This window comes from Bidens hawaiensis, unplaced genomic scaffold (genome assembly GCF_021521415.1).
Source record: "Bidens hawaiensis isolate Kalapana, Puna unplaced genomic scaffold, B.hawaiensis_p1.1 tig00000458_1, whole genome shotgun sequence".
NCBI classification, from domain to species: domain Eukaryota; kingdom Viridiplantae; phylum Streptophyta; class Magnoliopsida; order Asterales; family Asteraceae; genus Bidens; species Bidens hawaiensis.
Genome location: NW_027491030.1, coordinates 3,773,096 through 3,796,149, shown reverse-complemented (window position 1 = coordinate 3,796,149; position 23,054 = coordinate 3,773,096). Strand labels below are relative to the sequence as shown.

The following is a 23,054-nucleotide window of genomic DNA, read 5'->3' as shown; positions in this document are numbered from 1 at the left end:
GTTTTATCATTATGCACCATAACAAAATCATATTGCAATTAAACTAGCATGAACAATCAGTACTAAATCTCCATCGATTCCCCCTTATTGAATTGTATTATAATTGTCTGCAAATCGGGTTTCTGATCCTTGTTCTAGCCGCCGTTAATTCGAACTGTTTAACCAGCATTGGATCAACAATCAAGGATTTCTCGTCGATAACTTCCGAAGAGCATAACTCTTATTTACTACCGTTCTTACCGCACTTGTTTATCTCTTGCTTATTGCTAAGGTGAGTACCACATTCCCCTATTTTACCGCTTTCAATGTTTTGGGGACATATGCGTAAATATACTTTTCATATATACTTATACACAAAACTGCAACTTTGTCTTATGTGTTAACAACTTATACCTTACTTGTTTATGTGCTTATTTGCTCTGTATGCTTTCGCATTCGGAGAGGTCCAACATAATCTCAGTCTAGTATGATCATACGCCAGTCGTTAGCCTTTGTGCTTCTCGACATCTCAGTTATACTTGTTATACTTGCTCATTTGGTTATTTTGTTATTCTTATATGACTTGTTGCAACTACGTATTTTGTTATATATACTATACTAGGTTATAACCCGTGTATTACACGGGGATGAGTATAGAACATTATGAAATTATGAATAATTTATGATTAATAAATACAAATTATATTTAACAATGTTTCATTTACAGTTACATATTAATTTAATGTGAGTATAAATGCGGGTCTTATCTAGTCTTATCTACTTATGAATGTCATTCAAGACCGAAAAATAATAATCATTTATGACTCCCGTGAGTTATAACCTATGTATGACACGAGATTGTATTAAACAAAAATTATAAAAAGTATAATACTACAAATTTCAATTTATACCATTAAAATTAAGAAATGAAACTAATAACCGGGAACAAAGATCTATATAACATATAAAATGAAGAATGTGGCCTAGAAAGGAAGGCCATAATCCTCATTAATAAATGAAAATTCCATAAATAATAAACAAAGTGACTGTTTGGCAACAACACCCTCACTTGGAACATTGAGTCAAATGTATGAGTAAACATAGAAATTACAAATCTCTAAAAACTTCTTTATATACGACATTGGATGTCCTATTCGTAAGATTTCCATCTTTATCAAATATTACGAGTTTGATTCCATCTCTACTTTTGACTCTAGATAAAGCGACATACAACTGACCATGTGAAAATACGGGTTGTTTAAAAAACAAACCAACTCTAGATAACGATTGGCCTTGACTTTTATTAATGTCATCGCAAAGCATACAACAATGGGAAACTGCCTTCGTTGAAACTTAAATGGAATCTTTTTGTCGGAAGGTGTTAAAGCAATTCTATGAATCGAAGTTCGCATCCCTAAATTACTTCCAGCTATTACTTCAACTTCTATGACATGTTTGCCTAGTCATACGACCTTTAAACGTGTACCATTGCAAAAACCCTCTTTCTGATTAATATTTCGTAGTAGCATCACTGGAACACCAACCTTTAGTGCTAATTTATGGTGTGGCAAACCGGGAATTTTAAGTCCATTAAGCACATCAGGTGAATATAAACTTGGATCAATAGCATCATTTATATGTTCATCAGGACAAATACTATATGAACTCAAGTATTCCTTGCTATCTCCCGGAAACATCGATAGTAGTTGATCATTAATTTCGTCAACAACTTCATTCGTTGGTGCAAGAATGGCTCTTTCCTGAAAAAACTTGTATTGTTGAAATTTTTAAGAATTGAGGGATACACAAAGTCAATAAGATCAGATATGGGATCGGCTGAATCAAGAATTAGAAGATCATTAGGTATTTCTATAATTGCATCATCGTCGTTAGAGCCACCTATGTTACCTTCACCCAAATCCAACAACCATTGTGCAAATATCTTTGTTTGCTCGGTTTTATGTGCTTCACTTCCTACCGTTAACCTCATGTTTTTAGTTAACCTAAGAACTTTGCAATAATCCCAAATGTAAGAACTTAAAGAAGCATTAACAATGTCTTGTCTGGTTCCACTTTGAATAACAGGTAGAACTTGTCTGAAATCTCCACCAAATACGATTGCCTTGCCTCCAAATGGCATGCTAGAATTATTAGAATCATCATGCAATAAAATATCTCTCAAAGTCCTATCCAATGCTTCAAAACCATGCATGTGTATCATTGGTGCTTCATCCCATATAATAAGTGAAGTTTTCTTTAATAGATTAGCAACATCGCTGTCTATTTGTATATTACACGTAGAGACTTAAGTTAAGTTAAAGGGAATTGAAAACCGAGAATGGGCCGTCCTACCTCCTGTCAACAATAAAGATGCAATCCCACTTGAAGCAACATTTAAAACAATCTTTCCTTGTGCTCTTAAGGATGCAGATAATGTCTTCCAAAGAAAAGTTTTACCGGTTCCGCCATAACCGTAAACAAAAAAAACACCCCCTTGGTTATCTCCAACCGCATTGATGATTTCATTATAAACAGTTTTTTGCTCATCAGTTAATGCGATAAAAAGATTGTCAAACTCAATTTGAAGATGATGTCTATCATAATCCATCTCTTCAGTGATTAAACGATTATTTGAAGAAGAAATCGAATCATAGTCAGGGTAAGGCAGTGTTTTGTAATCTCGTAAGCTGTGATTATTACGAACTAAGATTTTCTCAATCTCATTTAAAGTGAGGTTTTTTATTTGATCTTCATTAAGGAATAAATCTGAAAAAACATCATAAATAAATTTTTCATTAAGGAATAATACTTCAAATTATGAGCTTAAGTATAAGGCGTATAATATAAAGATGAAAATTATACTTATATGTGATTATTACTCTAATACTAATGCAAGTAAATGGTTTATACCTGGTGACTTTAAGATGCGTCGTTGTTTATAAAGAATGCCGTCTGATAATATCTCCCATGTTTTATCCCAAACATAATCCGGCCTCGAGAGAGAGTTAGATGTCAACATCGTGGCAAACAAACAGCGCAAATAATGACCGGAGCCGGCATGACTCGCTTCTTGAATACCTTCTACATATTCCATATCATCATCTAATAGCCCCGCTGCATAACTAGCTTGTCAAAAGGTGTTATATTTATGACCATTTACTGTTAGAATGTCATCAAAGGATTTTGGACCTTTAACTTTGTTTAAAAGAATCCTTAAAAAATAACCCTCACCAGCAGAAGGTGAAATGGCATGAATTCTACCAAGTGAAAATCCTTGCTTTCTTGGCGCCGAACACCGTTGTTCACTTTTCCACACAAACCTAGTAGGAAATTCAACATAAGTAAGATTTCGACCATCTTCATTACATTCATTGTACTCCATCCAAGATAAAAACTTTGTAAAAGACACTGATGGTTTGTTGAGGACATTGTCAATGTATTCGTTTGGCCCATATATGAATTGTTGTTGGTTCGGTAGATGGAAAGGCAGCCTAATAACAGAAGGATACCGGTAGTGAACATCATATGAGAATATACGCCACGATGCTTCACATGCATAAACATATCGACAATCATAATAATTCTTGATCTCATCAACCGCTAGTTCTTGGACATCTTGTTGATCACCTTCCACAACAGAAACAGTAACCCTATCGGGACCTTTGTTGATATATTTAAACAGATATTTTATAGAATCAGTCTGATTGCACCACTCAATATTAATATGGGCCTGATACTTTTTCAAAAGAGTTTTGTTGTACGGAACAACATGTCTATTATCTAGCTTGACATCAGACTTTACAACAAAAGATCCACAATCTCGTCTTCTATACAAAGGAAAACCACTTTCATCAATAGAGGTATGATCGTGGAATTGTTTTGGGAAATTCTTTGAACATTTTTTATCAACCATGCATGAACAATTGATGTTGTAAGCACCACAAGGGCCATGGATCATAAAGTCACTTACAAGTGTATATAACTCCGGATCTTCGTTTTTGTCCGGAATTTCAGCACATATAATTGGATCGACATGCGCAACTGATGGAAATTTATGGTCAGCATGCAGAAACAAACATACATGGGCATGCGGTAATCCACGCTTCTGAAACTCGACTATATAAACAACTGCATATAAAACAAGTATATATAACACAAAATGTATAAGTGATTTATTATATTAAAAGTAGCTGGTAAATTATTCAGATCCACAAATTATGTAAAAGAAAACGTATTAATAAAAGAAAACGTATTACAATAACTAACTAAATTTAAATGTATTATCATTGTTTAACATTTTGAGATTATAAAAAGAAGTGCTAAAATACCTGCTAAAACTTTGCCAAGTAGTGATTTCTCCTTTAGGTCCTTAATCAAAGAATCTAGTTTGATTTTAAATAGTCGACATAGAATATCAGGCCTGTCTTCAGCATTTAAGTCGGTTTCTTTGAGAAATCTTTTGACTTCCGGCCGTTTCGGATTACATGTGAATGTTAAAAACAAATCCGGATATCCATACCACTTGCAAATAGACATTGCATCCAAATAATTTTGTGTCATATATCGAGCACCACCGGTAAACGAAGATGGTAGTATGACACGCTTTCCAACTTTTGAGACATCTGTAGTACCACTATTACGTAAATTACGTAATTTCTCAAAACTTTCACATCTTAGCTCCTTTTGTTGATTACGAATGTAATTCAATCTCTCAGCTTCAATCATGGTGTACCCATCGACTAAGAACTGTTGATAAAGCCGCCGAGAATTTAATATTGTTGAGAACACGCCAATCCGATCTTGAATTCTATAAGCAAAGAATTCCCGCATAGTACATTTTTTGTTGTTGGAAGATGTGGAAGAATCAACAGATCTATGAGGGATGTCGACTCTGTAGCAATCTTCACCATAAAGAAACAGCAATGGATATTGAAGAGCAAGGTAAGAAGGATGTAGCTCGCTAATATGTTTTAGATATCCCTCTTTGGTTAATACAACAATATCCCTGTTTTCTAAAGAATCTCCAATGTCACCGACTATCAAAGCTGCAACTTCAGAAGCGGTTGGTAAGTTGTATGTCCTCCCATCTTTTTGTCGGTTTCCAATTAGACGTAACTTTAAGTCCAAATTAGGCTTTTCTTTAAAACAATCTCTTACCGTCCGATAAGCTTGAACCAACACATTATTTGAATCTAGAATATTCTTTAGATGTTGAATAATTTCAAAATCAATATCTTGAGACGTTGAAGTAGAAGCTTTGTTGGTATCACTGCAGAAAATATATTATATATATATATATGAATAAATGAATGGTGTAAATAAATTAAATGGTATGAATAGTAACTTACACAAAAATTGATTGTCTATTTGAAACCTCATTGTCAGTATCGTATATATGTATAACTGAGAAAATTTTGGTTTAGATCCATCTGTAGGTAGAAGGCTGCCGAAACTATGATAATTTTGACCACTGAGTTTGAATACATAAGGAGCATTTCCTCTATTAATTGAAGAATCAATCTTTCCTCCCATGGAAGTAAATGAAAACATGGAGTTATAGCGACGGATGTTCTTCAAGAAAAATTTGCTTTTAGGATCCAAACCATCATAAAGAGACTTATAAGCTTGTGGTGGTTCCTTGATATCCGGAAGCTGAACTTTACCATAACCACAACACACAAAATAACTCGTATGATTGTATATATTTGATTTCCTCTAGCAGCTTCAGATTGCCATAATTTTGCATGGCATAGTTCACAAATAAAGTTCTGATCACCGTGATCTAGGTAATCTGTATAGTATGAATGTAAAAACAAAAAAAAAACATAATTGTAATAAATATATTGTTAAAGATAAATATGTATTTACTTGAAGAAGTTGTAAATATTACTAACCTTTTGATACAGATGAATACATGTTTATATGTTGTGCATCATCAAGCTGTTGTGCGGACGAACCAATTGGATTTAACCGATTGAAAGAATTATTTGTAAATTTTCTCCTCTGTTTACTTTTGGAATTCATCGTATCCTTTTTTGCAACTGAAGTAAATTTATAATTAGAAAAACAATAAAGAGTGGTATAATATTAAATGCTTACCATTAAAATTTAAAGAAACTATGACAGCATCAGTATTTGGTGAAACATGTTGTATTTGTGAATTAGATAATGTTTTCTGTCTTTTGTTATCCAAATAAAGCTTCCTTAATAATCGGCTCTGTTTAGCATCGCTGTTTACCATGCCAATATTTAAGCCTGTATAAAATCAATGATTTGAAAAACAAAATTAAAATTGAAGTGTATACATACATAACATGTGTTATAATTAATAATCATAAAGATATTTAATATCTTAAATTCAAACTGTAAAAACATACCTCTTGTAATGTCAGACATGGAGTTGCAATCCTTTAACTGGTACTAACTCGAATTGAACATGTATTATAACTTGGACTATTAACGTCTTCTGAAGAAATTACGTGTTTATATCTCTTGTTATCTAAATAAGCTTTTCTTATCTTTCGGTTTTGTTTACAATCGCCAATGGCCATATCTAAATTTGAAAAAAAAAATGAAGTGTTATAAATAAATTGTCTTCTAAGGTAACAGGGTAATCTACTATGCAAGTATCAATGAATTTGTTACCATTGTAATGTGTAAGCATTTCAGCAGATTTAAGGCTAGATGTAACACCCACGTTTTTTCCGACCAAAACGTCCTTTTCTCTTTTAGTATCCAGAAAATGTTTCCTCTGTTTTCGCATTTGTTTACTATCATTTTGGAAAATGGAGGAATTTGAAGCTGCAGTTAAACATAAAATAATATTAATATAACTTTGAAGATACACATTATATTAGAAAGCTAAATAAAGTAAGGAGTTAATAAATTAGAGTAAAAAAACAGCTCTTAAAAATAGCAGATTTTGTGTCGACTTGTTAATTTCTATTACAATTTAGTTGATAACTTATTAGCATATGATGAATATACAATTTTCATAAGATAATAAGATTACATTTTTGTATCACTCTTATGAAAAATTATAAGTTAATTATTGTAGAATTGATTGTATGCAACAACTTCAATTACAATATGTACAATTCGTACTTAAAGTTGGAAATAATTGTATCACTAATACTTTGCATTTTGATTGATTTAACATGAAGATGATGTAATGTGAAATAGCATCAACTTTAATAATAATGTTATAATCAAATGCATTTAATAACAATGTCAACAATAAACTCCAAACATGATAAACTGGAAATAAACCTACTTCATTAAAAAACACTTGCAAATTAAAACATCCAACTTCAGAAAAACAAAAAGACACTAAGTTCAAACAGGAAACAAAGTAAAACAAACTTGGAAAACATCAAACAGGAAAACAGAGTTTTTTCAAAACTGCCAAAATAAACTTATTTTTCCAGCTTTGGAGTGAGAAGTTTCTTGACATATACTTTCGGACCTTGATTGTCTTGACGATGGGCTTTGCTTGAAGATTCCGCTGGGGGTTCATCAACATCGTAAGCATCTATCAAACTTCGCTTCAGATTCACTTCAGATTGAGAACTTTTTTCAACATAAGCTTCATCAGTCAAGATGGCCTTTCCATGCGTAGTTGACATAACAGATAAGGGGGTGTCATTTTCACTTGTTCTTGAAAAGGTGTCCTTAAAATCAAAAGTAAATTGTCACAATAACCACATTTATGACAAATATATTAACATATAATAATGTAAAGTTTTGTATATATAAAAAATTTACTTTCATATTAGATGTCTCTTGGGATTGAAAATCAACAGATCTAATAGTGGTTGACTGGGACAGGTCAACCTAAATTGTAAAAAGCAATTGATTTAGTATACAAAAAAAGATGCAGGCATAACGCATATAACATGTAATAGATATATTACCTGATCAACCTCAAACTTTGATTCCAACTTAGATATAATCGAGTAATCATCAGTAAACTTCTTGATGGTAAAAGTGTTGTAGTTGTTAGTGATGTTGTAGTCAGTAATATCGATCTTAAAGGCATACTTTTTTCCCACCAAGTGAGTCAATTCAGGAGGAATCATGGAACGCCCACCCTTTAGAAAAAGTGAAAGTCATAAAAGGAAATTAAAATAGGTTTATTCAAATGAATTTTACATATCTAATATTGGATAAAATTTTACCTCAATGAAGCTTTCAATTAATTCTCTGGCACACTTATTCAACATCTTTCGAGCTTCACGATCAAAAACAGTAAGAGAGGCAACTCCGGTGTTGTCTTGTAGCCTCAATGGAATCTTGAACCTAAAATTTTGTAGGAAAAACAGTTTTGATACTTAAAATTTAAAATCATAATATAATATAAGTTAATAATTAACAATAACATATAGTATAAAATTAAGAGTCAACGTATAACCTTGGAATGGTGGACACTGATCTTTTGTTACATGCATCATTAGGACATTTGATAATTTGTTTTGGTTCAACCTTATCCGATGCGTCAACAGGATCACTAACAACATAAACAGTTTTGACCTTCTTGTTACAGGTCTTGCATGCATTGTAGTACCAGTCAAAACCAGGCATGAAACTTATAATAGTACCTGCTACAACAACAGACCTGACCTGCAATAATTATAAATCGAATAATCAGTGATATATTTTGTAAAACTAAATTTATTTATTAAAAGAATCAAAGATAAATAACCTCTGCCTTTTTATCCACATCTGCTATAGTGTTGAAAACAGAGTTAGTCAAGAAATCATTTTCCAAACTACAAGGCAATTGTGATGAAACCAAACGTCGAGTTGAAATAGATTGATGTCCTTTTTTTTCCAATCAAACTGTTAATAGAGAGTAAATAAAATCAGTGATTATATATATATATATATATTCAAAACTTGTAAAACAGAAAATGGAACACACCTGTTTCTGAAAGAAATTATTTCTTCAATTATTAAAAATTTGAAAAAAACATATCATAACATTTATTAGTATTAAAAGAGCTTATGTATGTAAATTTAAAAGATTGGAAAACTAATCTCTTACCTCCAGAAAAAGTATACTTTCCAAACTGTAGGATGATAACAACGGTATCATCTTCACGTTTGTTTGCCATGAAAGTATTCAATTGCTCAGCGTATGACTCCCAAAAAGTAACAAATAGGCTACGAGACCTAAATAATATAAAAATAGAAAGAAAAAAAAGTGAATATAGGTATCACATTGAAGAATTGAAATAAATAAATTTTAATTGTAACATAACTTACTCTAAATCCCTAACTTGAAGGTTAATTTTTTTTTATTTTGCCTGCTTGTGTTTTATAATCATGCATGTCAAAGTATGTGTAGACATACCCAATCAAATCTATATAACAAACGAATAAACAATGTTAGCTAAAAGCTATGCTAAACAAAAATATGTTTACAATGTAATACACATTTATAGTTAATAAAAATATAGAAAGTGAAGTCAAAGAAGTTAATATTATTAGTTACCAATAACAGAGTCAGGCAGTACACCATTGTTGCGAAGCACTTCAAAGTCAGCAAGTGTTAAACCATACAGAGATCCAACTTCCTCGTTACACTTTGTCACAGTTGATTCAAAGGTCAAAAATAGCCTATGAGGATGATTTGTGACACGGTAGGCAGACATATTGTCACCAATATCAAACCTTTGAATAAAAACACATGATTTCTCAACCAAAAACTTTTCATGCTTGATTAGGTAGGTACCATTTATGGTTGCTTGGATTTTTGATCCCTATAAACATAATATAGACACATTGTAAGGTCCATACATATATTAACAAAGTGAAATAGTTTTAATTGATAATTTGTAAATACCTCATCATCCATAAGAATTACTTCAATTGCATGTGTACCATTAACGGCTTTGTAGGAAGGCAGCCTCCATAGCTTAATAATTCTTACTTTGATTTTGACATTAGTCATTGAAGTATCCAGTCTGCTGAGGTGAGTAATCTCAGATTTGTCTGTTAACCTGTAAGTATTATGAAAATTTAGTAAGTAATAAATAAATCAGAAAATGAGGTAATCACAAGTGCTATTTGAATTATAACAGACCTTGAAGTCAGTTTTGAAGTCCCCTGACTCACTACTTTCGACATTATGAAAACAAAAACAAAGAGAATGCAAAATAGTATGTGAGTTATTAAACACTTGCCACTTATTTATACTTACATACTTTTAAAACTGTCATAAAAAACTGCAAAGAACATGTTTCCATGAATGTAGCTGATGAAAAAAAAATAACTGTTTTTATGTATAATTAATCTCAGCCGTATAATAAGGCAGTTAGTTTCTTAGATGAATTTTTAGGATATATAAGATCACAATCCAAGTGAAACATTTTTCAACCAATAAGAAGCAAATAAATCAACCTACAATATAGGAACGACTGAATATAAAATGTATTTCACATTAATTTTAAAACTCAGATATGAAAGATTGAGTACAAATAAGTTATTCCTTCTTTATTTAAAAAAAAACTTCCATAAGCTAATTAATGTGTTAGTTCTGCATTTTAAAATTTGTGTGTTAACTTAGGTTAACATTACATTATACACATAAGTTGTTAATAAACAATATATGACAAAATTAATAAAAGTAAATTTCATACGAAATTAGCTAATAACTTGGCTCAATTGACTTTAATATGTAGATTATTTTATTGAACCGGCTAGATGAATATCTCATTTACGTAAATTTGTATCAAGAATATATATTGAATTAAGTAACATCAACTAACTGGTATGACAACATAGATGATAATACTGTTTTATATACAGTTTTCGTGTATAAAATTAAGAAAAATTAATAGCATATATATAAATCTTATAGGGACATATATTCTTTTATAGTGTTATTAAAGACTTCAAAAAAATACCTACTTAACTTATTAATTTGTTATCAATTTTGTTGTTAGCTAACATATTATCATTTTGATTTTATAATTTCCTAAATCACATAAACAAACTGAATAATGAAACTGCACCTGGAACTCAATCTCCCTTTCAATACGACACGGTCGGAACAGAGATCCGTCAAGATTTTCAATTTTAATTGTCACCTCTTGAATCAAAACATCCAACTGGTTCAATAATTCCAACATAATTTTCTGAATTTCACGTGCAAATAACAAACTGATTCGTATCAGTAATTATTAATCAGATTTATATTTAAATTAGGTTGTATGTGAAATAATAAAAAAAAATATGATAAAAAATCTGGATGCAAAAGTCTAATTAAAATGAAATTGGTAACCTGTAATTGATGCCGATAAGTAGTTGAAACGCCAGTTGATTACATCGATCATGAATCGGTGACATTGGGGAAATCGAGTCGAAAAAATAGGGTTTGCTTTCAGTGAATAATCGTTGAAGACATCATAGGTTATCAATGTTTGTATCAAACATTTGTGATTAACAATTTTGTATACAGAGCTTTGCAGCGTATAAGGCGGCTGTAAAGAAATTAGGGTTTCATGTATGATTACTGTGGTGAAGATGAAGACTGACGACGGTTGGATTGCATTGGGGTGAAGCCACGTGTTTGAATAATAGATAGTGAAAATATAAGCCGGGGCTGATGTATGGATGACAGGTGTAAAAAAAACCTGTTTTACTATAATAGTAGATGTACAACTAAATCGGTGTGTTGCTCACTCAACATGTGTTGTTGACAAAACTTTATTTTATACGCATATGCAGGTAGGTGAAGACTTAGTGAAGAATTTAGCTAGAAGAATATTTTAATCAAGAAATATAAAATTTGTATTATTGTATGAATTATGTATTTGTTTGTATTTGATTTATTTGATAATTGAATTCAATTAGTAGATATTGTCATTTAAATATTGTGCATGATAGTAACTCTTGAAAAGCTGTAAGCAATCAATCCGCCCCGGCATTTCAGCCGTAGGTTGGGGTGTGACAGATTGATATCAGAGCCGAAGGTTTAAGATAGGTCGTTAGAAATTGCCTTAGACACATGTTTAGGAACCTTATACGTGCCTATCTGTTTACCTTTATGTGTTCAAATTAAATTGTTTACAGCTTTCTTAGATAATTGTTTACTTATTATCTATTATCTTGTTATGCACACACACACAAACTCCGAGGCTATGCCTCAACATTCAAACAAAACTTTTCGAAAAGTAGATTGCTTTTATTTACGGGAAATTCCTTAAGAATTCCCATCTTTTGTTTTCACTCGTACATCTTAAGGCTAGGTTATGTGGCATGTCCCTATGATAAATGAAAGGGGAAGAGAAATTGTGAGTTGGACACTGGCAAAACAGTTCCAAGAAGCAAACTTAAGACGCTATTCCTTACCTCGGTGATAACCTGACCACAGTACTCAACCCTATGACCCGAGCGAGACCCATAAATGCCATATGATCGACACCTTAGGTTGATTTTAACCGAATTCACGGTGATTTCGTGGCTAAACTCGGTTTTCCCGATTATTGTATTCCGTTATTTAAATGGTTAGTTGGGTGAAAATCCATGGAACCCATGGGCACTCCTACTATTCATTTCTTAACTTGATTTCGTATTTTTGTTGGAGTAATCAACGTGGTGATTTCACAAGATTCTCCGACTACCCATATTTATTTCGATAGTTCGTTATTTAGTTTGGTCGGTTAAAACGCCGTTTAACGCTCATTGGGCCGACAAACTTCATTGCATTGTTAACTCGTTAATTAGTTGAGACGCTCATGGGCTGTCCAACTCAGTTGTTTTCCGTTAGTTCGTTGGGCCATTCAAATTGCCATGGAAAGCTCATAGGAGGCCAACACCCAAAATTTATATTTCGTTAGTTTATTGTTAACTTAATAATCTAAATTTTAAATTGACTTAACTCCTCATGTAGTCATCACACATTAATCTTATTGACTACATCACTTAACAACTATTTACGCAATGTACCCCCCTCATCTTATAAACTTTTACTTTTAATACTCATGACGCAATTCCTCTTACTTCTTAACGCAACATTATTACAAGTTACGTACATACTTAGACATTTTTTTATCCTACTGTTTTCCTCAACTTACCCCTCATCTGATAAACTTTTACTCTTAAGCCTCATGAAGCAATTCCTTTTACTTCTTAACACAACATTATCTACATAGTTAAACATTTACTATTTTTATGATTTCCTCAATTTATCATTCATCTTATAAATCCTTATTTTTGGTCCCTATAGAATGTCTCATTAAAGAAACCATCGTCTTCCTCAATATCAATCGTCTGATTCTCATGACCACCATATGGCTGCCTGTATCGCCAAAGAGTTAACTGCTACGATCGCCAGAATAGTAACCCAAATTCGGAACCTCCATGCAACCGATCCAACTTTTGCCACAAATTCCTCTGCTGATGAATACGAACCATCTACCCCCATTTATCCCCACAACAAGAAACGTAAGAACCGTGCTTGCTACCATTGTGGAAACCCATCAACCTCATGTCCCTCAAACTCCTTCCATCAATCAAGGTCAACCTTTACTTAACCCAATACTACCAAACCCCGCAACCGCGAGCTCAAATTTACCCAACATATTTCCACCAAACAACTTTCTTGCAAACTGTTCAAGCATACGTTATTCAAGTTACCCAAAATCAATCTACCTCAACTGCTCCTACTCCTGCAACTTCTCATGGTGCCTCAAGTCACGTAAATAAGCTACTCGACGATATTGAATACCTTTGCTGTTCCCTTTATCTATCTTACCTTATTTTGTCTTTTTCTTAATTAGTGTAATGCCTCTTATGGCCATTCGAACTATTTATCTTTTATAATCTATCTTATGTATAAAGTTTCTTTTTGATTAAATAGATTATTTATTAAAGCATACTTCTATCCTATTTCTTTACCATCATTAACCTTAACTATTTATAAGCTACCCCATTCTTGAACTTTAAATACTTATATCTTTACAAGTCGTCTTAAAATTTCTTTGCTTTATTAAAATCCACCACAACTTTTAAAATAATTTTATTTTATACATTGGTGACTTTCTAGTGTTCTAAATTAAAACTCCTTAAAACTTTTGTTTCCTCAAAATCATGTTTGTAATCAAACGTTTTGTACATCCACGCGATGAGACGAATCATGTGGACCATCCGACGATAACAATAATTATGGTCCGGAACATAATTATCGAAGTCTTCGCATCGAAATCATGAAGCGTAAAGTTGTGTGTCGTAATATAGAATGGAAGGTTTGGGATAACGGTACGAATGTAAAATGATAAGGACATGGTGGATACGTCGCTGGTACATCCTATATATAAGTGCCCTTATCATCGTTGCATTTGGAGCGTTATTTTAACTATTCAAAGTTCGGTGTTATGATATATATATATATATTTTTTAATTTTATTTTTTACCTCAAACTTTAACGGTGTTGTTATAATATCCTTTAATTTCGGGACGAAATTCCCTAAAGTAGGGGAGTCTGTAGCAACTCGGTTTTACAAGTTTATATTACCCGACCCGTTTTATGTTCGGGAAATTTTATTAACAAAAATGTCGCGTTTTTTTCGAGTAATTATTAATCTATTTTAACTAGTTATTATACTTATTTATTAAATATAAATAACTTTAAAAATCTACAATTCTAACCATAAACTATACTTTAACCCTTTAATGATTCCATCCTTATAGTTCAGGGATCTAATTGTAATTTCTGCTATATTAATATATTATTATTATTATATTCTTAATCCAAACCCTTTAACCCATTTACCCAAGATCCGATTACCATACCCGTGTATACGAAATCTTAAATTGGACCTTAATCTTCGCTTCAAACTTGGAATTTATGATCGTATATGATTTCCCTTGCCTGAATCATCATCGCCGACACTGTTAATTATGAAAACGAGATCAAATTTGATTCGCCTGATCCTTTTATTAGGCCGACCTAACTGTTTTATCATTATGCACCATAACAAAAATCATATTGCAATTAAACTAGCAGGAACAATCAGTACTAACTCTCCATCGATTCCCCCTTATTGAATTGTATTATAATTGTCTGCAAATCGGGTTTCTGATCCTTGTTCTAGCCGCCGTTAATTCGAACTGTTTAACCAGCGTTGGATCAACAATCAAGGATTTCTCGTCGATAACTTCCGAAGAGCGTAACTCTTATTTACTACCGTTCTTACCGCACTTGTTTATCTCTTGCTTATTGCTAAGGTGAGTACCACATTCCCCTATTTTACCGCTTTCAATGTTTTGGGGACATATGCGTAAATATACTTTTCATATATACTTATACACAAAACTGCAACTTTGTCTTATGTGTTAACAACTTATACCTTATTTGTTTTTGTGCTTATTTGCTTTGTATGCTTTCGCATTCGGAGAGGTCCAACATAATCTCAGTCTAGTATGATCATACGCCAGTCGTTAGCCTTTGTGCTTCTCGACATCCCAGTTATACTTGTTATACTTGCTCATTTGGTTATTTTGTTATTCTCATATGACTTGTTGCAACTACGTATTTTGTTATATATACTATATGTACAACTAAACTGGTGTGTTGCTCACTCAACATGTGTTGTTGACAAAACTTTATTTTATACGCATATGCAGGTAGGTGAAGACTTAGTGAAGAATTTAGCTAGAAGAATATTTTAATCAAGAAATATAAAATTTGTATTGTTGTATGAATTATGTACTTGTTTGTATTTGATTTATTTGATAATTGAATTCAATTAATAGATATTGTCATTTAAATATTGTGCATGATAGTAACCTTTGAAAAGCTGTGAGCAATCAGTCCGGCCCGGCATTTCCGCCGTAGGTTGGGGTGTGACAGATATGAGCCACTGGTTGCACGTACTGAACCACTGTTTTTAAGTTTACCGTTTGGTTCAAGGGCACTCTAGTATAGATAATAATTTTTTTTGAACGACCAATTAAGTTACGCCGGGTTCTCCGTACGCGGCCCACATTGGCTAAAGGTAGCCCGAGCCTGCCACGAGTCTGGACGGACGGATCCCTTAGCGGTCCACCTATTGAGGGATTCCCCGGATAAAACCCGACCCCTACGCTCGCCAAATGACACGACAACGAGGAGCCGGTAAAACCGGGTGAGATCAGGACTCGAACCATAGCAAGCCAAGGTCATCCTTATATTTCCTATATAAATTGGTGATAGTGGGGTTTGAACCCCTTAACTCTCAGTAACAAAAGTGATTGCTCTACCATTAAGCCACAACCAATTTATAGCAATCAATTCGTTAGTTGGAACCGACAACGGCCAAAAGACGATTAATTAATAAATATCAATAATAATAATAACAACTCTATAAAAGCATAAATTGGATGTGGCTCAATGTTAGAGCACTCACTTTACAAGTGAGAGGTAGGGGGTTCAAACCTCACTATCACCAATTTATATGGGAGATATGAGTGATGACTCTGGCTTGCCAGAGTTCGAGTCCTGATCTCACCCGGTTTTACCGGCCCCTCGCTGTTGTGCCATTTGGCGGGCGTGGGGGTCGGGCTTTTTCCGGTGAATCCCTCAATAGGTGGACCGCTAGAGGCCCCGTACGTCTAGACCAGTGGCCGGCTCGGGCTACCTTTAGCCAATGGGGGGTCGCGTACGGAGTACCCGCTGCTCGGACTACCTTTAGCCAATGAAGACCGTGTACGGAGTACTCGGCTTTACTTAGTTGGTCGTTAAAAAAAATAATAACTCTATAAAAGCTTGATTTGCTAGTGGTATCTGTAGTCTATTTGATAGTGTGACGTGTCAACCTCCTTCTGTTTTCCCCCAAATTTATTATTATTATTATTATTATTATTATTAACCAAACCCTCATCTTCTCCGTCACCGTCGTTACACCGCCGTTGATTCCATGTCGGTTAGTAACGTTCATCTTCTCCTTACAAACTGACATGTTAATTGATTTAATCTCTATTCTATCAATCAATCAATCAACTGGTTTTGTATATATTTCTTTAATACTTTAATTAATTGTATTTGATTACTATATTGCAGTGATTATTATTATTATTAGTTATGAAGCTTTAATGTTAAGTAAATATGTGTAATCGAACGAATCAGTTGTTTTTCGGTGCCCTAATTAATGTGTTATTGTTGTACGGATAACTGTACCGAACGAGGCCTTGTCCATGTTGGTCCGTTAAACTTTTAATTGACAAGTGAACTGTTCACGAACACCTAACCGAATGAATATTTTTGTTTGCGCTCGTTCATTAAGGAAAGCGAACGGTTCTTGAACACAAACCAAGTTTGTGTTGGTGTTTGTTTTTAACATTCATATTCATATGTTAGTTTTACATATGAGTTAATTATTAATCTAATACTCATATGCATTTCTGTTTTCTGTTTTATAGTTAATAATCTTCTTAAAATCTATATGATAAGATTACAGAAGTCATTAAAAAGTTCTAAAAATCTTTAATGAACAAGTATTAACATAAATGGAAGTAAATGAAAGTAAACAAACGCATTATTGAACGTTCACGAACACAATTGAACATACATGACCTTTGTTCATGTTTGTTCATCTAGTTAATTGAGCGAAAATTCTTGTTCATGTTCGTTCATTTATTAAACGAATGAACATAAACGGACTTCGGGCCAAAGAATTCACTAGTTTTCTGTCTTTAGCCCCTTGAAGGCTACTGGTTATCAGTTACTATTGGGTCCTTTGAGTTTTGTAACCTTGTCTTTATCTCTCTAATGTGTATTGGTTTAACACCTTACCTATTTAATTTTGATCCAATTCTTATTGTGTGTGCAATTATCATAGGTGTCAGTTCAGTTAAGTTAAGTTAAGTTATTGTTTCATTTATTTCCTAATGCTTATTGGTTATAGCTAAACAAAGTGGTTATTTTAACTTGTTTTATCTTGATAGATAAGAACTGTGAAAGTTAGCAATGTTTCCTTAGGTGCTACTGAGCAAGACATCAAGGAATTCTTTTCATTTTCTGGTGAAATTGAATATGTTGATCTACAAAGGTTAGTTAGTACACGTCTTCAAGAAATGTAATTACTTGTTTGTACAGGCTTTATGTTATCTGGTAATTACAAGGTTGTATGCATACGTTTGCTCAAATGGTTGCTACTTTTCAGTGAGAATGAGCGGGCTCAAAAAGCATTTGTCACTTTTAAGGATCCTCAAGGTGCAGAGACTGCAGTTCTACTCTCGGTATATAAACTTATTATTATTTTCATCCACAAAATGCTTATCATTTTGATTATTAAAAACCACATCATCGTAATCTAACAAGTTTCTGTTTGATGATATTAGGGAGCAACCATAGTTGATCAGTCTGTTACCATTGCACTTGCACCAGATTACACTCCACCTGTAACTGCACCTTCAGTGCAACAACCAACTGTATGTTTTTTCATTTTCTCTAAAAAATATCTCATTTTTAGGGTTATCAAATATTATCTGACATAGTATTATATTGGCAAAACATAATTTAGGTAACAACTCAACCTGGAGGTGTTGTTGAATCAACTGTACTAAAGGCGGAAGATGTTGTAAGCAGCATGTTAGCCAAAGGTTTTATTTTGGGAAAAGATGCAGTTAACAAAGCCAAAGCTTTTGACGAAAAGCTTCAATTTACCGCAAAAGCCGCCACAATCGACCAAAAAATTGGTCTTACCGAAAAGATCAACATAGGGACAACACTTGTGAATGAGAAAGCGAGAGATTTGGACCAGAAGTTTCAAGTGTCGGAAAAGACCAAAACAGCATTCGCGACAGCAGAGCAGACGGTTAGTGAAGCAGGGTCGGCTCTCATGAAGAACCGGTATGTGCTGACTGGGACTGCTTGGGTGGCGGGTGCTTTTAGCAGGGTCACGTAGGCTGCTGGTGAAGTGAGTCAGAAGACTATGGAGAAAGTGGCGGAGGGAGAACAGGTGGGGAAGACTGAGTCGACTCGGCAAGAACCGACTGGTTCGCCTAAAGCTGCGAATACTAGTACTACCACCGCTAGCTCAGTTTAAGTTTGTTAATTTGTTTATGTAGAATATGCAGATGTTATGGATTTGTTGCTTGGATTTATACTAGTTGAGTAGTAGTAGTTTGAAATACAATTGGTTGCTTGATATTATATGCTAAATTATGTAACTTGAGTTGTTTGATTGTGTTGCATAAAATCATGCCTTATGTTGACTTTGCATATTTGACCAATTTTTGACCCACGTATAACTATCCGTGATAACCTTCGGCTCTACCGCACTAGAAACTAAGCGTGTGAAGTATCTAAAACCTTAAAAACGCCCTCCAAGTGACTGTCACGGTAGTGGAGTATCTAAAACCTTAAAAACGCCCCTCCAAGTGACTGTCACATAGACATGAGGCTCTAGTTAACCTTAAAAGACAATAGGACAATGATCCGAATGGTTCTGCAGCAATGCCGTAAGAACGGCATTCGGCCACCACTTACGGCCGAAATCCAAGCACGCAACTCTTTATTTATTTCGCTCAACGCCTCTCTTTTAGACCCTATATTTGACCAATTTTGACCCACATGTACATGAAGCCCAACCTATCATATCATTTTTTTTGTTTGTTTCAACCATTAAGTAATGCATTAAGAAATTAAAAGTCCAAAACAAGGTATGACTACATATGGTGCTGCAACTAATGTTTTTCATCATTATCATCATTATCAACTTCATTAGAGTGGCATGGTTCAAAAGTATCAAGAAAATGTAACATAAAATTAACAGATCTGCTAATCATTTTCGTTTCAGAATGAGCTGCTAATCTCTTCATAACAGACCCGATACGCCCCTGCTTACAGAAGCTTCAACCCACCAGTTACGTCATCAACCATATCAGCCGGTCCTGCATGTGTTTTGATTCATTTACGTCATTAATTGTTTACAACAAAACAATCAAAGAGAAGTATAAATGTTTGCATCCCAACCCGTTTGATCATTTGACCCGTACTAGAAAAAAATGAACTTACCAAGAACTGCCATCACCGTTCGTGAATCTGGAATAAAGAAAAATCACATAATATTTATTTTAAAATATGAACCACAAAATCTGACAGAAAATAAAATATAACATGTTCCAGTCGTAGTTAAAGTACGAGAGTAGGCAAAGGCTTACTTGGTGCTATTTGTGTTCGACCGGCATCAATGACGATATGAGTTGGTATACCAAGTGATTTTGCTCTTTGCTGCAAAGTAAAAAAAATGTACATATAAATATAAGTACAAGTTGAAACCAAAATCTTAGTAATATTATTTTCATTAAAATGAAAACAACCCTTAAATATAAATAGTGAAACCAAAATAATATTATAGATCACAAAAAAAAAATAAACATACTTGTAATTCCAGCATATCATCTTCACTTTCAGTTTTCACCACCACTTTAACTTGCCCACACATCTCCCACCTTCATCAAAACATAATTAACAGCAAATACAAAAAAAATAAAAAATAAAAAAACGCATTTTTAGGATCTAACATTATTAAAAAAATAAAAAAAAATTACTAACTCAATACCTATTTAAGGCTTTAGGTGCTCGGTGAAGAATCTTTTTATAGAGACCCAAAGTTGCATGGCTGCCAAACCACAACAATTTTATCATAGTGAGATAATTATATAAACATATATTTTTAATTTGTAATTTAATTTCAAGTATTAAAGGTCTTTAACATTTTATATAAATAGAGTTATTATATTTACCTGCACTGAGCAGCAATTTTGCCTTTTCCCATCTTTAAATCATTTCTTACAACCAAAACCTGCATAAATATATTAAATTATATATAAATAATCTTATGCAAGATTATTAAAGGGATAGTATGTTTAAAAACTGAAAACAACTAACCATCTTAAAATCTTCAATAATCTCAGCCAATTTTTCAATCTCAAGGAGCGATTTGGCCCCGCCCGATTTATTTCCATCTACAAGTGCAGCAGTTTTAACCCTTTTGGTTAAAAAAAACTTCATACTCGTTTTTCGTGCACCGATAAATAAACCCAAAGCAAAGCAGCCTGTCCCCACTAATATAGCACTGATCCATGTTACATCCATTATATCCAAATTCAAATCAATACCTATCACTTAAAAATCCAAATTGATGACATTTAATTGTTATTTACTGCATGTTAACTGAGAACCTACAATAACCATTATAAGTATTGTAATGAGTATTAGTAAAAAATGCATAAATTTTTTCCCTAAATCCATTTCTCCAAAGTCCACTCAGAAAAATTGTCTTTTGAATCAAAAATTTGTAGGGGTGTGCATGAAACCGAAAAAACCGAACCGAAACAAAATCTGATGGTTTGTTTATATGTTTTCAAAAAAACCTACTTACGGGTTCGGTTTCGGTTTTGCGTGTAACTAAAACCGAAAGAACCGAACTTCTAGATTCTCATTTTAATTTTTTAAGTAATCTATAAAAACTTAATATAAAGCCTATCCCAAATATTTTTGCCCAAATGTATAAAATGTATAATAATCAATTACTTATAATCAACTAACAAAAAAATTTAGACTCAAATTCATTACGTTTTGCCAAAAAAAAAAAATCAGGCCAACATTTTCAAGCCCGTATGACAAAATAAAAAACCAAGCAAACCCAAACCAATAACCGAAAAACCGAAACCTTTTCAAAAACTTAAAAACCAAAGCTTTGGTTGTTTGTTCGGTTTTAGCCCAAAACCGACCCATGCACCCCCCTTAAAATTTGTACATGTAAAAGGTTTTCAAATTCAATTGCAACAATCCCCATAATCAAACCTCAAAGGCTTAAATTTCAACTTATATTATAAAAATTGTGCATGTATCAATTATCAGCCCTAATTTCCCAAATCTATCTACTTTAATCATGTACCAAATTGCCAACTAGGTTTAATACAGTCTATGCTTATACTCATGAGTCATGCCTATTTGTGTGATTTGAAAATGAATCGAATAAAACATGGATAAAGTTAAATTAACAGGCCTATTCGTGAGCCCCTTATATTTATATAAAATAACTACTTATGTGTTTATTAATATGTAGACCAACATAAACGAACAAACATAAACAGGCGTTCAGGAACATAAATGAGCAAACAAAATGTGTGCTCATGTTCGTTCATTTATTTTAAGTAATCTATAAAACTTAATATAAAGCTTATCTCAATTATCTTGGCCTAATGTATAATAATTAATTCATTAAAATCAACTAACAAAAAAACTTTCGACTCAAATTCATTATTTTTTGCCAACTTTTTTTTAACCCAAAATTTTCAAGCCCGTATGACAAAATAAAAAACGAAGCAAACCCAAACCAATAACCAAAAAAACCGAAACCTTTTTAAAAACTTAAAAACCAAAACTTTGGTTGTTTGTTCGATTTTAGCCAAAAACCGACCCATGCACACCCCTAACAATTTGTATATGTAAGTTTTCAAATTCCATACTCACAATCCCAAAACTATAAAGTTCAAAACTTTAAGATCAGTTTATCAATCAATTATCTAATCAAACCTCAAAGGCTCAAATTTCAACTTAAATTATTAAAAAAAATGTGCATTTATCAATTACTAGCCCTAATTCACCAAATCAATCAACTTTACAATCATCTAACAAATTCCCAACTGGGTTTGATAGAATACATGTTTTTACTCATACCCATTTGTTTGATTTGAAATTGAATCAGTGTAATACAAGAAATTAAAGAAAGAAGATAGATTACCGGTGAGTTGATGATATTGCCGGAATTAGCATCGGAATATTGATCCGATCGGATGGTGGGTTTAGTTGAACATAACTGCGGCGCCCAGGATAATGGTTCTAGTCTACTTGCTTACTCTAGGTTTTTTTTTATGTTTTTGGTTTTAGAAAAATTATAAAATAAATGAGGTTTAATACGTGCTATAAACTCGAACTGATTAGACCCGGTTATATTATAATAGAGTCGTTACCGAGTCTCAAGAAGGCAAGAATACCATTAACCGAGTCTGGCTCTTGTATGACGGGTAAGACACATTTGCTCTTATAGGGGTGCGCATAAACCGAGTAAGACTCCTGA

General features: G+C 33.1%; 3 protein-coding genes across 3 annotated transcripts; 1 reads left to right on the top strand and 2 right to left on the bottom strand.

The window, feature by feature from the left end:
• Positions 1 to 1,442: 1,442 nt before the first annotated feature.
• Positions 1,443 to 6,742, bottom strand: LOC143625788 (uncharacterized). Its single transcript, XM_077096035.1, has 12 exons — positions 6,625 to 6,742; positions 6,515 to 6,532; positions 6,079 to 6,234; positions 5,874 to 6,020; positions 5,756 to 5,770; positions 5,354 to 5,636; positions 4,308 to 5,248; positions 3,205 to 4,107; positions 2,890 to 3,105; positions 2,332 to 2,745; positions 1,787 to 2,259; positions 1,443 to 1,739 (listed from the first exon to the last, which is right to left on the bottom strand). Exons 1-12 carry the CDS (start codon positions 6,740 to 6,742, stop codon positions 1,443 to 1,445), a joined length of 3,981 nt encoding a protein of 1,326 aa, XP_076952150.1.
• A 9,975-nt stretch (positions 6,743 to 16,717) lies between these two features.
• Positions 16,718 to 19,129, top strand: LOC143628549 (binding partner of ACD11 1-like). The gene is made up of 5 exons (XM_077098110.1): positions 16,718 to 16,886; positions 17,908 to 18,011; positions 18,126 to 18,201; positions 18,304 to 18,393; positions 18,486 to 19,129. The coding sequence occupies exons 1-5, from the start codon at positions 16,881 to 16,883 to the stop codon at positions 18,867 to 18,869; spliced, it is 660 nt and encodes a 219-aa protein (XP_076954225.1). The 5' UTR covers positions 16,718 to 16,880; the 3' UTR covers positions 18,870 to 19,129.
• Positions 19,130 to 19,621: 492 nt separating this feature from the next.
• Positions 19,622 to 22,849, bottom strand: LOC143628559 (uncharacterized). Its single transcript, XM_077098119.1, has 8 exons — positions 22,719 to 22,849; positions 20,858 to 21,093; positions 20,713 to 20,771; positions 20,529 to 20,588; positions 20,349 to 20,418; positions 20,128 to 20,197; positions 19,982 to 20,008; positions 19,622 to 19,857 (listed from the first exon to the last, which is right to left on the bottom strand). The coding sequence occupies exons 2-8, from the start codon at positions 21,062 to 21,064 to the stop codon at positions 19,808 to 19,810; spliced, it is 543 nt and encodes a 180-aa protein (XP_076954234.1). The 5' UTR covers positions 21,065 to 21,093; positions 22,719 to 22,849; the 3' UTR covers positions 19,622 to 19,807.
• Between the last annotated feature and the right edge of the window lie 205 nt (positions 22,850 to 23,054).